This window comes from Carcharhinus amblyrhynchos, unplaced genomic scaffold (assembly GCF_965287045.1).
Source record: "Carcharhinus amblyrhynchos unplaced genomic scaffold, sCarAmb.v2.hapA scaffold_54, whole genome shotgun sequence".
NCBI lineage: Eukaryota > Metazoa > Chordata > Chondrichthyes > Carcharhiniformes > Carcharhinidae > Carcharhinus > Carcharhinus amblyrhynchos.
The window spans coordinates 285629-304167 of NW_027649795.1; the positions used below are offsets into that span (position 1 = coordinate 285629).

At 47.0% G+C, this 18539-nt stretch overlaps 1 protein-coding gene across 1 annotated transcript in view; it reads left to right on the plus strand.

Annotated features, from left to right (window-relative positions):
* Nucleotides 1-18539, plus strand: part of LOC145337624 (acylphosphatase-2-like) — a 47880-nt gene that overhangs the window by 18841 nt on the left and 10500 nt on the right. Inside the window, exons 3-4 of the mRNA XM_080182428.1 lie at nt 8966-8982; nt 18423-18532. Coding sequence (XP_080038554.1) covers nt 8966-8982; nt 18423-18532 — 127 coding nt within the window. The remainder of the gene's footprint in view (nt 1-8965; nt 8983-18422; nt 18533-18539) is intronic.

Genomic DNA, 18539 nt, shown 5'->3' on the forward strand with positions numbered 1-18539 from the left:
GGCTCTGCCAGTTCTGGAGGCCCAGATGCTTTTGCCCCAGGGTCTGTGATCCCTCAGCCTGGACCTGTGAGACTGTGCCAAGATCTGGAGCTCCTCTGGGGGGGCTGCTGCTCCATAAAACTTACCTCCCTACTCCTCCTGTTTAACGCTGCCATGCCAACTCCCAGCTTTTATATCACAGTGGTAAACCGGGCTGGTGTGACATCATGCCAGAGAGTTGGGAGATGCTGAAGAGGGCGGGGATTGTTGTCACGGACCCACCAATCATATGCTAAGGTCTGTAATCACATGCAAATGTCTGCTGGGCTCATTTTCAGTCTCGTTCTGTTGACGCAATCGAGCAGGAATGAAAACGCTGCAGATCAGCCGGTGCAAGAATCTCCTGGCCTGCTGAGCTGCGTTTTGTAGCAATCTGACTTGGCAATTTTTAAACTCAATGCCCTGGCGATGAAGGCAAACATGCCACGTGCCGCCTTGACTACCACCGAGGCCCAGGCCACGGAGTTTGGAAATGAGTTTCGTGGGAATAATAGTGTTGAAGGCTGAGCTGTAGTAGATAAATAGGAGTCTGACATCGGTGTCCTTGTTATCTAGGTGTTTCAGGGTTGAGCGCAGGGCCAAAGAGATGGCGTCAGCTGTGGATCTGTTGCAGTCATAGGTGAACTGTAGGGGAGGAAGCATAGTGGAGAACATGCCCCTGCCTACATCAGCAGGGATGAAGTGGAAATGGGCGAGTTTCAAGTTTTTAGGTGTCCAGATTACCAGCAACCTGTCCTGGTCCCCCTCTCGCCGACACTATAATTAAGAAAACCCCACCAGCACCTCTGCTTTCTCAGGAGGCTAAGGAAATTTGGCATGTCCTGTACAGCTTTCAGTGACCTGTGTATCTGTACACCCAGATCCCTCTGCCTATCAAAACTCTTAAGAGTTCTGTCATTTACTGTATATTTCCTATTTATTTTGGACCTTCCAAATTGCATTACCTCACATTTGTCCGGATTAAACGCCATCTGCCATCTCTCCCGCCCAAGTTTCCAACCGATCTATATCCTGCTGTATCCTCTGATGGTCCTCATCGCTATCCACAATTCCACCAATCTTTGTATCATCGCAAACTTACTAATGAAACCAGTTATGTTTTCCTCCAAATCATTTATATATTATTTCAAACAGCAAAGGTCCCAGCACTGATCCCTGAGGACCATCCACAAGAAATATGGCTGACTCTTAACTACCCTCTGCAATGCCCTAGCAAGCCACTCATTTCAAGGGCAATTATGGACAGCCAACATTAACATTTTCTTATTAGCATCACAAGTAGGCTTATATTAACACTGCAATGAGGTTACGGGGCACAGTGTGTTAGCACTGCTGCTTCACATGCCAGGGATCTGGGTTCGATTCCCGGCTTGGGTCACTGTCTGTGCAGAGTCTGCATGTTCTGCCCCATGTCTGTGTGGGTTTCCTGCGGGTGCTCTGGATTCCTCCTGCAGTAAAAAGTCTGACAACACCAGGTTTAAGTCTTCAGGTGAAGAAGAGGGAAACCCCTCGAAAGCTAGTGAGTTTACTATCAAATAAATCGGTTGGACTTAAACCTGGTGTCAGACTTTTTACTGTGTTTACCCAGTCCAACGCTGGCATATCCACATCATTCCTCCTGCAGTCCAAGATGTGCAGGTTAGGTGGATTGGCCATGCTAAATTGCTCCTTAATGTTCAAAAATATGCAGGTTAAGTGGATTGGCCGTGCTAAATTGTCCCTTAGTATCCAAAGATATGCGGGTTAGGTTGATTGGCCATGCTCAATTGCCCTTAGTGTTAAAGGGATTAGCAAGGTAAATATGCCGGGTTGTGGGACTAGGGCCTGAGTGAGATTGTGATCGGTGTAGACTCGATGGGCCAAATGGCCTCCTTCTGCACAGTAGGGATTCTATGTGCTGGCCCATGTCCTATAATCTGTATGGTGCCCATATCCTATGAATGAATAAATTGGGGAAAAAGGTCACTGTGTGTCTCAGTGTATGTCACTGATTCTGCACTATTCTCCCAGTACCTTTTTTACTGCCGGCCACTTGTGGGTGGGATCCAATGCGTTGGATTTTCAAATGTCAACCTGCAGATGGTGCCACAGACTGTACATCTGAAATGGGAGACCAGTAAAACTGTAACCTAATAATCACTGCTGAGCACAAACCTCAGTAATAATAATTGCAGATTGTTCCTGTAAAAACTATGTTTCATGCCACTGGTTATGGTAAATCTCGAAGCCTTCTGCGGTAAACAATTTGTATTTATATGAGCGGTACAGTGGGTTAGCACTGCTGCCTCACAGTGCCAGGGAGCCAGATTTGATCCCCGGCTTGGGTCACTGTCTGCGTGGAGTCTGCACGTTGTCCCCAGTGTCTGCGTGGGTTTCCTCCCACAGTCTGAAAGACGTGCTGGTTAGGTGCTAAATTCTCCCTCAGTGTAACCCGAACAGGCGCCGGAGTGTGGTGACCAGGGGATTTTCACAGTAATTTCATTGCAGTGTTAATGTAAGCTTTCTCATGACACTAATAAATAAAACTTTAATATTACCCTTGTGAATCAAGGCCAAAGCTCTAACCTTCAGGAAGTGGATCCAAGCAGAGCCCACACAGCGTCTCAACAGTTGCCAATAATGTGCACTCGAGTCTTCAGTCAACCAGCACCATTGTCTGAACAGATCATTCCCTTTCTAGTCACGGTGCATCACATCCAACATTAATCTGATTAATTCTTGCTGCTGATTGGAAAATCAATCACGCAACTAAACACCTCTGTTTCATAGAAACTAGAAGGAGGTGTAGGCCATTCGGCCCTTCGAGACTGCTCTGCCATTCATTTTGATCATGGCTGATCATCAAATTCAATATCCTGATTCCTCCCCCATATCCCTGGAACTCTTTAGCCCCAAGAGCGATATCTAATTTCTTCTTGAAATCACACAATGTTTTAGCCTCAACTACTTTCTGTGGGAGTGAGTTCCACCACTCTCTGGGTGAAGAAATTTCTCCTCACCTCATCCTAAAAGGTTTACCCCTTATCCTCAAGGCCATGCTAAATTGCCCCTAGTGTCCCAAGATGTGTAGGTTAGGTGGATTGGCCATGCTAAATTGCCCTTTCATGTCCAAAGATGTGTAGGTTAGGTGGATTGGCCATGCTAAGTTGCCCCTTACTGTCAGAGGGACTAACAGGGTAACTGTCTGTGGAGTCTGCATGTTCTCCCTGTATCTGCGTGGGTTTCCTCCGGTGTTCCGCTTTCCTCCTACAGTCTGAAAGACGTGCTGGTTAGGTGCATTGGCCATGCTAAATTCTCCCTCAGGGTACTCGAACAGGCGCTGGAGTGTGGTGATTGGGGGATTTTCACAGTAACTTCATTGCAGTGTTAATGTAAGCCTTATTTGTGGACACCAATAAATAAACCTTTTAAACCTGAAAAACATGTGGGGTAATGGGGATAGAGCCTGTGTGGGATTGTTGTCGGTGCAGACTCGATGGACCGAATGGCCTCTTTCTGCACTGTAGGGATTCTATAATATGAAAGATAAATATCCATTTACTATTAGCGCTATCAATTATGACTCCTAGTTCTGGACTCCCCCAACCATGGGAAACATTCTTTCTGAATCTACCCTGTCTAACCCTGTTAGAATTTTATAAGTTTCTATGAGATCCTCCCTCACTCTTCTAAACTCCAGTGAATATAATCCTAACCAACTTAGTCTCTCCTCATATGACAGACCTGCCATCCCAGGAATCAAACCTTCGCTGCACTCCCTCTATAGCAAGGACATCCTTCCTCAGATAAACCAGAGTTACAATTACAACTCCTTTCCCTCGTCGCTGTTTTACCATAGACACCATTTAACAGCAGATCAATATGTCTTTGGTTCCTGCCACTCAGTGACAATTCCAGGAAAAATGATGCGGGGGAATAAAGAATACAACCTAAAAGAGAGGACAAGAAAGGGGAATGAGAGCGAAGGTCAGCTCACAACAAAGCAATAAAAATAGCATGAATTTTCCATATTTAGAATTACACTCATTTCAAAGCTAAGGTGAGAAAAACTTGTGCTGCACCATGTTAGTGCATCAAAACTTACAGGAGGCCAGAGTGGGTTTGCGCTCCCTCCCCTCAACAGCAACTTGCTACTATCTGTTTTTTGGGCAGCATGGTGGCACAGTGGTTAACACTGCTACCTCACAGCGCCAGGGAACTGAGTTCAATTCCAGTCTTGGGTGACTCTGGAGTTTGCACGTTCTCCTTGTGCCTGTGTGGGTTTCCTCTGGGTACTCCGGTGCCTCCCACACTCCAAAGATGTGTAGGTTAGGTGGATTGGCCATGCTAAATTGTCCCTTTTGTCCAAAGATGTGTTGGTTCACTGGATTGGCCATGTTAAGTTGCCCGAGTGTCCAAAGATGTGTAGGTTAGGTGGATTGGCCGTGTTAAATTGCCTCTTAGTGTCAGAAGGAAACACTGTAAAAATGTGGTCTTAGAGGGATAGGATCTGGGTGGGATTGTTGTTGGTGCAGGCTTGATTGGCCGAATGGCCTCCTATATTGTCAGAATTCTATATTATGAAAGTGTCCATTTACTGGTAGCGTTGTCAGTTAAAAATAATGTAAATATTTATAGATGATATATTTTCATATCAGTTACGGAGAGAAAACAGGATTAGGCTATTGAGTTGGATGATTAGCCATGATTGTGATGAATGGCAGAACAGTACTGAAGGACCGAATGGCCTCCTCCTGCTCCTATCTTCTATGTTTCTGTGTGTCAAGAGCCAGTCTGTGGTTTGATAATGTTCTGCCCAGAGATGGCAAATTAGCATTAAGGTTTGCAATGTAAATCATACACTCTTTCTGTGGGCAGTGCCATTCCATGCCCAAATATGGAGAGCAATGATGTGGAGATGCCGGTGTTGGACTGGGGTGAGCACAGTAAGAAGTCTCACAACACCAGGTTAAAGTCCAACAGGTTTATTTGGTAGCTATGGAGATTATGACATAGAGAGAAAGCCAGAAACTGCATAATCTCCTTCCTATCTCCCTACGTTCATTGGTGCACTATGAGGGAAATCTGTTTTAGCCCTGATTTTCATTGGGCAAAGCCACACGATCACTGGCATCATAGAACCCTACATGCAGAAGGAGGCCATTCGACCCATGGAGTCTGCACTGACCACAATCCCACATATCCCCATAACACCATGCATTTACCCAAGCTAGTCCCCCTGACATTGAGGGGCAATTTAGCGTGGCCAATCCATCTAACCTACGCATCTTTGGACACGAAGGGGCAATTTAAGCATGACCAATGCACCTAACCCACACATCTTTGGACTGTGGGAGGAAACCGGAGCACCTGGAGGAAACCCGTGCAGACTCCACGCAAACAGTGACCCAAGCTGGGAATCAAATCCGGGTCCCTGGCGCTGTGAGGCAGCAGTGCTAACCAGTGTGCCACCATGTCACCCCTTGTGTGTTAAATCATCATTGCTATTTCTGTTGTTTTTAGCCAATGCTTCAGCAGCTCTTCTGTTATCCATTGCTGCCCCTTTGTGCGTCTTCCCTGACGGACTTCTGTCACACCTATGTCTCATCTAACTAAAGTTGTTGAACTCACTAGTGGAATAGTTGCGGCAAATGGCATGAATTTTTTTAAAGCTTGTTTATTTATTAGTCACAAGTAAGGCTTACATTAACACTGCATGAAGTTACTGTGAAAATTCCCTAGTCGCCACACTCAGGCACCTGTTCAGTTACACTGAGGGAGAATTTAGCACCTAACAAGCATATCTTTCAGACTGTGGGAGGAAATCGGAGCATCCAGAGAAAACCCACGCAGACACAGGGGAGAATGTGCAGACTCCACACAGACCCAAGCCGGGAATCAAATCCGGGTCCCTGGCACTGTGAGGCAGCAGTGCTAACCCACTGTGCCACAGTGTTGCCCAAGTGAGAAATGGCTCACTGGAACATAAACACCAGCATAGAACTGATGGGCCAAATGGCCCTTTTCTCTGCTGTAACATTCTGTATAATTCAACTGAAAGGAATAGTCAGTGTGTGAGGGTGTCAGGGAGATGGTAGCATCTTGTCTACCTTCTCAACTCCATCAGTCTAGCTTCAAGTTTTCTTTATTCTTTAAAGAGATGTGGGGCATTGCTGGTTAGGCGTGCATTCCTTGTCCATCCCAAACTACCCCTTGATCTGAGTGGGCTTGCTATTTTTATTCATTCCTGTGACATGGGCGTCGCTGGCTGGGCCAGCATTTATTGCCCATCCCTAGTTGCCCTTGGACAGCAGTTGAGAATCAACCACGTTGCTGTGGCTCTGGAGTCACATGTAGGCCAGACTGGGTAAGGACGGCAGATTTCCTTCCCTGAAGGGCATTTGCTTTTTAAAGATTTTTTTTAAACAACAATCGATGATAGTTGCCGTGGACTAGCTTTATAATCCAGAACTTATTAATTGAATTAAATTTCTCCAGCTGCCATTGGGGAATTTGAACCCATTAACTTATTCCCTATTAACACAGCGGAGGTATTAATTTATCCAGACTAAACTAGTTCATGCATCTGTTAAAGTGACGGATGAAAGAAATTTCATGAGGCAATTCATGGGCAGCAGGTTAGCAATGCTGCCTCACAGCGCCAGGGACCCGGGTTCAATTCCTGGCTTTGGTCACTGTGTCCGTGCGGACATTCTCCCCGTTTCTGCGTGGGTTTCTTCCAGATGCTCCGGTTTCCTCCCACAGACCAAAAAAAAATTGCTGTGCAGACACATGGATTTGGGCCGGTGTCTATGGGAGTTTGCGCATTCTCCCCGTGCTTGCGTGAGTTTTCTCCGGGTGCTCCGGTTTCCTCCCACACCCCAAAGATGTGCTGTTAGGCTGATTGGCAGGAATAAATTGTTCCTAAATCAGTTTCCCTCAATCTGGATGGCCATAAAACATTAGATAGGGGTCATGGGTAGAGAGGTGGACTGGTGGTGTTGAGATGGCGGTGCGGGCTCATTGGGCCGAAGGGCCTGTTTCCCGGGCTGATTTTGTTCTTTGTTCTTTGGTTAGATGAATTGGCCATGATAATTGCTCCTTGGTGTCAGTGGAACTAGCTTGCGTAAATGAATGGGTTTATGGGGATTGTGATCAGTGCAGACTTGATGGGCCGTGTGGCCTCCTTCTGCACTGTAGGATTCTATGAATTCAACATCTGTTGGTAAGTGCTGTGCAGAGCGCAATTTCAAAGGTCTTTGATTCCTGTCTAATGTAAGTCTGAAGAAGGTCTCGTGAAGGGAAAACAATTAAAATTGGAAGCAAAGGACAGAATATTTTTTCTTCCTTCTTCAGTGGGACATGACCGTCACTGGCTGGCCAGCGCCCATCCTCAGTTGCCCCTTGAGAAGATGGTAATGAGCTGCCATCTTGAATCGCTGCAGCCCACGTACTGTGGGTTGACCCACAATGCCATTAGCGAGGGAATTCCAGGATTTTGACCCAGCGACTGCAAACGAACGGCCAATTATATTTCCAGGTCAGGATGGAGAGTGGCTTGGAGGAGAACTTGCAGGTGGTGGTGTTCCCCATGTGTCTGCTGCCCTTTGTCCTTCTAGATGGATGTGGTCGTACTTTCAAGTTTTTAGGTGTCTAGATCATCATCAACCTGCCCTGGTACCCCCATGCCGACAATATAGTTAAGAAAGCCCACCAAGTCCTCAACTTTCTCAGAAGACTAAGGAAATTCAGCATGTCAGCTACGACTCTCACCAACTTTTACAGACGCACCATAGAAAGCGTTCTTTCTGGTTGTATCACAGCTTGATCTGGGCTCCTGCTCTGCCCAAGACCACAAGGAACTACAAAAGGTCGTGAGTTTAGCCCAATCCATCATGCAAACCAGTCTCCCATCCATTGACTCTGTCTACACTTCCCACTGCCTCGGCAAAGCGGTCAGCATAATTAAGGACCCCCCACACCCCGGACATTCTCTCTTCCATCTTCTTCCTTCGGGAAAAAGTTACAAAAGTCTGCGGTCATGTACCAATTGACTCAAGAACAGCTTCTTCCCTGCTGCTGTCAGACTTCTGAACAGACCTACCTTGCAATAAGTTGATCTTTCTCCAGACCCTAGCTATGACTGTAACACTACATTCTGTACTGTCTCCTTTCCTTCTCTATGAACGGTATGTTTTGTCTGTATAGCACGCAAGAAACAGTACTTTTCACTGTACATTAATAGGTGTGACAACAATAAATCAAATCAAATTGAATCAGAAGAGGCATCAAACCCCAGAAACCCGGGGCTGGAATGTTGCCCCCTTCACACCCATTCTGCTGCGCTGAACAGAGATTTGGCTGGAGCCAAATTCTCCAAATTTGCTGCAGTGGGAGCATGGCGTGAACAGGCCGGGAGGATTGCCCCCTGTGCATCTAAAACTTTACTCTGACCTCACCACCCAAGGAGCCAGCTCACCTCAGGAATTGAGCAGAACCTTTAATTGAATCCAAAACCTTAACTTTTGTCCGCTCTTTGGGCAGCACGGTAGCACAGGGGGTTGCCACTGCTGCCTCATAGCGCCAGGGACCTGCGTTCAATTCCGGCCTCAGGTCACTCTCTGTGTGGAGTCTGCATGTTCTCCCAAGTCTGCTCCAAGGGTTTCCTCCAGATTCTCCAGTTTCCTCCCATAGTCCAAAGACGTGCAGGTTAGGTGGATTGGCCATGCTAAATTGTCCTTTAGTGATGTGAGCTAAGGGGCTTAGCAGGGTAAATGTGTGGAGTTATGGGAATAGAGCCTGAATGGGATTTGGTCGGTGCAGACTCAATGGGCTGAATGGCCCCCTTCTGTACTGTAGGGATTCTAAGAAGCAGTTTCTCAATATAAGCATTGGCTGTTTTCAGAATGTTGAGTGATTAATTATATTTATTCTCTTCTGCTTCCAGGTGTCTTTTTTCGAAAGGTAAGAGTGCTGAAACCAAAGGAGTCCTCCATTCCTTGCCACAGCTAGCTAAGTCAGCCAGGGGCGCGGTGTGTCACCTGTGAGTATGGGCTTCTGGAAAGGGGAGATTCACCCCTGTGTTTTCAGCGGAATGAGTGAACGAATGAGCACCACAGTGATTTAAAAATAACCCCCACTACAAGAAGCTGGGAATAGGTGCTGGGTGCCTGGAAGTGGCTGCTGGGGGAGGTAGTGGAAGCAGATACAATAGTGACTTTTAAGGGGTAGCTTGACAAATACATGAATAGGATGGGAATTGGGGGATATGGTCCCCAGAAGGATAAAGGGTTTTAGTTCAGTTGGGCAGCATGGTCGGTGCAGGCTTAGAGGGCCAAAGGGCCTGTTCCTGTGCTGTAATTTTCTTTGTTTTTTGAGTAACTCGCCTTCTAACTCCGCAAAGCCTGTCCACCATCTAAAGTAAAAAGTTTACTTATTTGTTATGAGTAGGCTCACATTAACACTGCAATGAAGTGACTGTGAAAATCCCCTAGTTGCCGCACTCCAGCGCCTGTTCAGGTACGCTAAGGGAGAAATTAGCATGGCCAATGCACCTAACCTGCACATCTTTGGACTGTGGGAGGAAACTGGAGCACTCGGAGGAAGCCCACGCAGACACGGGGAGAAGGTGCAGACTCCACACAGACATTGACCCAAGCTGGGAATCGAACCCGGGTCCCTGGCGCTGTGAGGCAGCAGTCCTAACCCCCTGTGCCAACCTGAATCTATGGAATTCCCTGCCCAGTGAAGCAGTTGAGGCTACCACATTGAATGTTTTTAAGGCAAGGATAGATTTTTGAACAGTAAAGGAATCAGGGGTTTTGGTGAGCGTGCGGGTAAGTGGAACTGAGTCCACGAAAAGATCAGCCATGATCTTATTGAATGGCAGAGCAGGCTCGAGGGGCCAGATGGCCTACTCCTGCTCCTAGTTCTTATGTTCTGAAGAGATGTGAATTGTCTCAAGCCAAGGCAGTAAGTAGGATTTTGCAAACCCAAGCCAAATGGTGGGGGTTACACTATGTGTAACCCAGGTTGAGGCCGTCCTCATGCGTGTGGAACTTGGCTATCAGTTTCTGCTTGGCAATTCTGTGTTGCCATGTGTCTTGAATGTCGAAATGCACTGCTTTGAAGGAGGCTACCATTGACAGTTTAATGGATTTCTGCTCAGCTCCCAGCCAGCTGCATCTAATTACATTTTCTTCATGCTTGAATGCATCTCAAGTACCTCCATTGTTCCAACCCTTTGACTCTAAGTCTGATTGACAATTTTGGTTTCTTCAAAGGGAGTAAGTGGTTTAGCTCTCTCTTTTGCAGACCACTTATTCTGTGAGAGGCCTGAGTGAGGGTCTGGAGGGGTACTGAGTGTTTTAAAGCTTATTTATTAGTCACAAGCAGGCTTACATTAACACTGCGATGAAGTAACTGTGAAAACCCCCTCGTCGCCTGTTCGGGTGACACTGAGGGAGAATTTAGCACAGCCAATGCATCCTAACCAGCACGTCTTTTGGAGTGTGGGAGGAAACCGGAGCACCCGGAGGAAACTCACGCAGACATGGGGAGAATGTGACCCAAGCTGGGAATCGAACCCGGGTCCCTGACGCTGTGAGGCAGCAGTGCTAACCCATTGTGCTATCGTGCTTCCCACTTGTAGACAGATGTAGTTTTGTCCAATAAAATCTGATGGTCCTTTCCTTGACGGGTGGCATAATGGTTCACGCTGCTGCTTCACAGCGCCAGGAACCCGGGTTCGATTCCCAGCTTGGGTCACTGTCTGTGTGGAGCTTGCACGTTCTCTTTGTGTCTGCATGGATTTCCTCTGGGTGCTCCGGTTTCCCTCCACACTTCAAAGATGTGCAGGTTAGGTGGATTGATCATGCTAAATTGCCCCTTAGTGTCCAAAGATGTGCGGATTAGGTGGATTGGACATGGGTAAATTGGGGGATTAGCAGTGTAAGTGTGCGGAGTTATGGGAATAGGGCCTGGATGGGATTGTAATCGGTGCAGGCTCAATGGACCGAAAGGCCTCTTCCTGCATGTAGGGATTCTATATTGTGGTTTTTCCTGATATTTATTCCCGTCTCCTTCTAAACTGTATCAATAGGCCAGTAAGTGTGTCAGCTGTCATCCTTTGGGAGAATGTTGCCTCTGGAAGGACGAATTCAAGACCCCCCCCACCCCCACCGTGGTTTAGGCATAATCCAGCTGACACTCCAATGTAAGTGCTGAGGCAAATCCTGTCTGCTCCATGTATACATTAATGTCCTCTGCTGCTGTTGGAACAATAGCAGAGAACTCTCCCCTGTGCTGAGGCAGCTCCTTAAAGTCAGACACAACCTCCCCCTTCACAAATCCATTCTGGTGAACACACTGCATTAAATAAGCACCAACGAACGTGCTGCTTTTTTTTTCAATGAAAGATGATACAGAATAGTTTTAACCTTTCCAAATACGTGCCAGAGGCGGGGAATCTCGTCTGCCAGCTCTCAGAAAATCATCAGAAGATTGCCGTGATTTTCCAGAGTCTGACACATGAGATTCATTGCCGCTGGCAGTTCCTCAGGATTTAGGTCAGTATTCTTACAGTCAGCAGAGCAGTTCGCGACGACCAAATTAAATCTGCCTGAGTAAAGTTTATTTATCGGTGTCACAGGGCGGCACGGCGGTTAGAACTGCTGCCTCACAGCGCCAGGGACCCGGGTTCAGTTCCTGGCTGGCGTCGCTGTCTGTGCTGAATCTGCACATTCTCTCCCCCCCCCCCCCCCTCAATCTGTGTGGGTTTCCTCCGGGTGCTCCGGTTTCCTCCCGGGATTAGCTAGGGTAAATGCAAGGGGTTATGGAGATAGGGCCTGGGTGGGATTGTGCTCAGTGCAGACTTGATGGACCAAATAGCCTCCTTCTGCACTGTCAGGATTCTATGAGTGAGGCTTACATTAAGACTGCAATGAAAATCCCCGAGTTACCTCACTTCAGCACCTGTTTGGTACACTGAGGGAGAATTTAGCATGGCCAATGCACCCAACCAGCACGTCTTTTGGACAACACTTGACAGTACAGGATTTGCCCCAGCACACTCATTGGACTTCTGCCTAGATTATGCCTAAACCACGATAGGGGTCTTGAACGCGGAGGAAACCCATGCAGACACGGGGAGAACGTGCAGACTCCGTGCAGTGACTCAAGCCGGGAATTGAACCCGGGTCCCTGGCGCTGTGAGGCAACAGTGCTAACCCACTGTTCCACTGTGCTGCCCACTTACAATCATCTTGAATCAAATGTTGACGGACATCATTGGCTGCACCCTGGCGAGTTGGCCGGGGTCACCACCAGGTCAGCTGGGCATCCAGAAGTCCGGAGTTGCCACCCTTCCTGCGGCTGTGTTGCTGGGGAGGAGAAACTGGTGAGAGGACAGCAAGTTTAACATTATGTCGCATTTACAGCACAGAAGCTGGTTGTTCAAACCAACTGATCCATGTTGGGGTCTAAGCTACCTCCTCCCATTTCACTGACCATAGGAAGATAGAAAATAGGTGCGGGTGTAGACCATTTGGCCCTTCGAGCCTGCTCCACTATTCTGTATGATCATGGTTGATCAGCACTTCCAGTATCCCACTCCCACTTTCTCTTCATGCCCCCCCTTGATCCCTTTAGCCGCAAGGGCCACGTCCAGCTCCCTCGTGAACACGTCTAATGAACTGGCCCCAAAAGCTTTCTGTGGTAGAGAATTCCACAGGTTTGCAACTCTCTGACTGAAGAAGTCCTTCCCCATCTCAGTTCTAGAATCATAGAATCCCTTCAGTGAAGATGGAGGCCATATCGGCCCATCGAGCCTGCATCGACAACAATCCCACCCAGGCCCTATACCCGTAACCCCATGCATTTGCCCTAGCTAGTCCCCCAACACTAAGGGGCAATTTAACATGTCCAATTAACCTAACCCACACATCTTTGGAGTGTGGGAGCAAATCGGAGCATTCGGAGGAAATCCACGCAGACACGGGGAGAATGTGCAAAGTCTACACAGAAAGTGACTCAAGCCAGGATTGAACCCGGGACCCTGGGGCTGTGAGGCAGCAGTGCTAACCGCTGTGCTGCCCTTCCCCATCCCTTGATTTGATTTATTATTGTCACGAAAAGTATTGTTTCTTGTGCACTATACAAACAAAACTTACCGTTCATAGAGAAGGAAAGGAGAGAGTGCAGAATGTAGTGTTACAGTCATAGCTAGGATGTAGAGAAAGATCAACTGAATGTGATGTAGGTCCATTCAAGAGTCTGACAGCAGCAGGGAAGAAGGTGTTCTTGAGTCGGTTGGTACCCCCCACCCCCATGTCCAAAAGATGTGCTGGCGAGGTGCTAAATTCTCCCTCAGTTGTACCCGAACAGAAGTGTGGCGACGAGGGGATTTTCATAGTAACTTAGTAAATTTAAACATTGCTAATCCAGCCAGGAACACTGATGGCAGTGTTGACTCTTGTTATGTGAACCGTCACTTCCTGGATTATTGGAAACCTTCTTACATCCCTAACCACTATTTTTAGTGATTTGTATAAGGAAAAACCAACCCACGATCATTTGTTCCTGTTGAGTGTTTTCCAAATACATTTATTTTCAATGTTGCCCATTTTAAACACTCTGACAGAATTCCCTTTGAACTTGATGCTTGCACTTGTCTCATTCCCCTCAATCATAGTGTTCTCTTGAAAACAGCTCCACTGTCCCACATCCTTACCCCTGTTTCTCTACTTCAGCTCTTTTTAACTTCCTTCCCTATGAGTTGAATAATTTTTGGGATCTGGGTACCACTGGCTTGGCTGCCTTTTGTTGCCCATCCCCAGTTGCCCTTGCTTGGTCATTTCAGAGGGCATTTCAGAGTCAGTCACGTTGCTGTGACTCTGGAGTCACGTGTAGGCCGGACCGGGTAAAGACTGCAGATTTCCTTCCCTAAAAGGATGCCAGTGAACCAGATGGGTTTTTCTGACAATCGACAATGGTTTTGTGGTCACCATTAGACTTTTGATTCCAGGTTTTTACAAATTTAATTTAAATTTTACCAATTTTGGGCAGCATTGCTGCCTCACAGTGCCAGGGACCCAGGTTTGATTCCCGGCTTGGGTCACTGTCTGTGTGGAGTTTGCACGTTCTCCCCGTGTCTGTGTGGGTTTCCTTTGGGTGCTCTGATTTCCTCCCATGGTCCAAAGATGTGCAGGTTAGGTGTATTGGGCGCGCTAAATTACCTCTTAGTATCAACAGGATTAGTGGGTAAATTACTTGGGGTTATGGGGATAGAGCCTGATTGGGAATGTTGCTGGTGCAGGCTCAATGGGCCAAATGGCCTCCTCCTGCACTGTAGGGATTCTGCCATGGTGGGATTTAAACCTGGGCCCATTTCTGCTACAACCATCACCAACTTTTACAAATGTACCATAGAAAGCATTCTTTCTGGTTGTGTCACAGCTTGGTATGGGCTCCTGCTCTGCCCAAGACTGCAGGAAACTGCAAAAGGTCGTGAATGTAGCCCAATCCATCACGCAAACCAGCCTCCCATCCATTGACTCTGTCTACACTTCCCACTGCCTTGGGGAAAAGCAGCCAGTATAATCAATGACTCCGTGCACCCTGGACATTCTCTCTTTCTCCATTACCAAAGTCTGAGATCGCATACCAACTGACTCAAGGATAACTTATTCCCTGCTGCCACCAGACTTTTGAATGGACCTACCCTATATTAAGCTGATCTTTCTCTACACCCTAGCTGTGACTGTACCACTACATTCTGCACCCTCTCTTTTCTTCTTCCCCTTTGTACTCTATAAATGATATGCTTCAAAAAGGGCAAAGAAAGGCACAGCACAGCAATGGGCCCTTCTGCCCTCCAAGCCCTGCTGATCATAATGCCCTAACTAAACTTAAAAAAAAACCTGCTCTTACTCGTTCCATATCCCTCTATTCCCTCTCTATTCATGTACCCATCCAGATGCCTCTTACATGTTGCTAATGTGCCTGCTTCCACCGCCTCCTCTGGCAGTGCGTTCCAGGCACCCATCACTCTCTGCATGAAAAACTTCCCCTGCACATCTCCCTTAAACTCTCCCCTCTCACCTTGAACCTTATAATTGGCGCTTCCACCCTGGGGAAAAAGCTTCTCTCAATCCACCCTGTTCTAACATGTTATATTGTTTCATTTATTTTATTATTTATTTATTAGTGTCACAAGTAGGCTTACATTCACACTGCAATGAAGTTACTGTGAAAATCCTCCAGTCGCCACACTCCGGTGCCTGTCCGGGTTACACTGAGGGAGAGTTTAGCACCTAACTAGCTCGTCTTTTGGACTGTGGGAGGAAACCGGAGAAAACCCACACGGACATGGGGAGAACTTGCAGATTCCACACAGTAACCCAAGCTGGGAATCAAACCCAGTCCCTGGCGCTCTGAGGCAGCAGCGCTAACCCGTGTGTCACCGTGCTGCCAGTTCACTGATCCATGTGACACAAGACCTTGGAAAGGCAGAGATTCTATCATATAGTCAGCTGATGTTCAGGGGGACCTGGGTTCGAATCCCACCACAGCAGACGGTCAAATTTAAATTGAATAAAAATCTGGAATTAAGAATCTACTTTTGGCCATGAAACCATTGTCGGAAAAACCCATCTGGGTTCAGTAATGCCTTTTAGGGAAGGAAATCTGCTGTCCTTACCCCGGTCTGGCCTACATGTGACTCCAGAGCAGCAGCAATGTGGTTGACTCTTAACTGCCCTCCAAGGGCAACTAGGGATGGGCAATAAATGTTGGCCCAGCCTGCGACACCCATGTCCCAGGAATGAATAATAAAAGTGATCTTGTGAATGTGAAGGGCTGAATGGCCTGTTTTTATGTGCTACAGACTGATTTGTTGTTAGTTTGGTGTAGAGACGAGGCTAATATTGAGTGATTTGGCTTTTATGCAACAACACAATAGCATACTGGATTTGATTTGATTTATTATTGTCACATGTGTTAGTGTACACTGAAAAGTATTGCCCCTTGTGTGCTACACGGACAAAGCATACCATTCATAGAGAAGGAAAGGAGTGAGTGCAGAATATAGTGTTACAGTCATAGATAGGGTGTAGAGAAAGATCAACTTAATATGAAGTAGATCCATTAGACTGCCATTTTGAATGGACCTACCTCGCTGCCGGGGGGGTAGTGGAAGCGGATACGGTAGTGACATTTAAAGGGCGTCTTGACAAATCCATGAATAGGATGGGAATAGAGGAATATGGTCCCTGGAAGGGTAAGGGGTTTTAGTTCAGTTGGGCAGCATGGTCGGTGCAGGCTTGGAGGGCTGAAGGGCCTGTTCCTGTGCTGTAATTTTCTTTGCTCTAAATTGCCTCTCTGTGTCAACGGGGATTCGCAGGATAAATACATGGGGTTACAGGATCGGGCGCTGGGTGAGACTGTGGTTGGTGCAGCCTTGTTGGGCCAAATGGCCTCCGCCTGCACTGTAGGGTTTCGGTGAAAAGGCATGACAGAGGATGATGATTGGGGAAATGTTGTCTAGTTTAAACGGCTTGGTCAGCTGGTGGTGGTTATATGACAAGTCATTGTGACCTGGCCAGTCTGGTTAACATCCTGAACGTTGACCTTTCCAGCAATGGGAGCTGCAGGCTGCCCCCTTTAATTTCATCCAACCAGCAGTCGGTTGTGTTCCAGCCCTATGTCAACAAAATTAAGATGGAGGACAGATTGTGTTTTAACACATCCTCACAATAAAGAAGAGTCGGAATGGTGTGTGAGCAAGTTTCCGCATTGACTCCCTTTCCCGATTCCGTCCGTGACGGTTTCAAAAACCTCTTGAAACACAGCCAAGTGGAATTCTGGCATGTCTGTGAAAGTCTCAACACATAGCTCCGCGTCACTGTTCATTAGAATAACATAAGAACTTGGAGGACGGGTGTAGGGCATCTGGCCCCTCGAACCTACTCCACCATTCAATAAGATCATAGCTGATCTTTTCATGGACTCAGCCCCACTTACCCACCCACTCACCATAACCCTTAATTCCTTTACTGTTCAAAAATCTATCTATCCTTGCCTTAAAAACATTCAATGAGGGAGCCTCAACTGCTTTACTGAGCAGGGAATTCCACAGATTCACAACTCTTTGGGTGAAGAGGTTCCTCCTCAACTCAGTCAGGTGGTGAATCTCTGGAATTCTCTGCCCGTTGAAGTGGTGGAGGCTGCCACACTCAATATATTTAAGACGCGGGTTGATAGGTTTTTGATAGGCAAGGGGATTAAGGGTTACAGGGAGAGGGCGGGAATGTGGAACTGAGCCACGACAGATCAGCCATGATCTTATTGAATGGCGGGGCAGGCTCGAGGAGCTAGATGGCCTACTCCTGCTCCTATTTCTTATGTTCTTATGTTCTCAGTCCTAAATCTGCTCCCCCTTATTTTCAGGCCATGCCCCCTAGTTCTAGTTTCACCCGCCAGTGGAAACAACTTCCCTGCTTCTATCTTATCTATTCCTTTCATAACCTTATATGTTTCTATAAGATCTCCCCTCATTCTTCTGAATTCCAATGAGTATAGCCCCAGTCTACTCAGTCTCTCTTCATAAGCCAACACTCTCAACTCCGGAATCAACCGAGTGAATCTCCTCTGCACCCCCTCCAGTGCCAGTATATCCTCTCTCAAGTAAGGAGACCAAAACTGTACACAGTGCTCCAGGTGTGGCCTCACCAGCACCTTATACAGCTGCAACATAACCTCACTGTTTTTAAACTCCATCCCTCTCGCAATGAAGGACAAAATTCCATTTGCCTTCTTCATTTCCTGCTGCACCTGCAAACCAACTCCTTGTGATTCCTGCACAAGGACACCCAGGTCCCTCTGCACAGCAGCATGCTGCAATTTTTTACCATTTAAATAATAATCCACTTTGCTGTTATTCCTACCAAAATGGATGAACTCACATTTACCAACATTGTACTCCATCTGCTAAATCCTCGCACATTCACTTAGACTATCAGTGTCCCTTCTCAGACTTTCAGCGTCCTGTGCACATTTTGCTCTGCCACCCATCTTTGTGTCATTTGCGAATTTTGACACCCTACACTAAGATCTCCACTCATTCTTCTGAATTCCAATGAGTATAGCCCCAGTCTAATCGGTCTGTCCTCATAATCCAACCCTCTTAACTCTGGAATCAACCTATTGAATCTCCTCTGCACCCCCTCCAGTGCCAGTATATCCTTTCTCAAGTAAGGAGACCAAAACTGGACACGGTTAGAAATCAATGAATAACTCTGTTCAGAGTGCTGTATGTTACTATTGGGTGTCCTAATGGTTTCAGTTTGTTCCCCTGCTGTGTTATCTCATACTTTATTGTAATATTCTATCTTTCTGATTTATTTCAGTATACTGAGGAACAAGCCAAGAAACTAGGCCTGGTTGGCTGGGTAAAGAACACAGCACAAGGCACGGTGACTGGACAGGTGCAGGGACCAGTTGAAAAGGTTCACTTTATGTGAGTA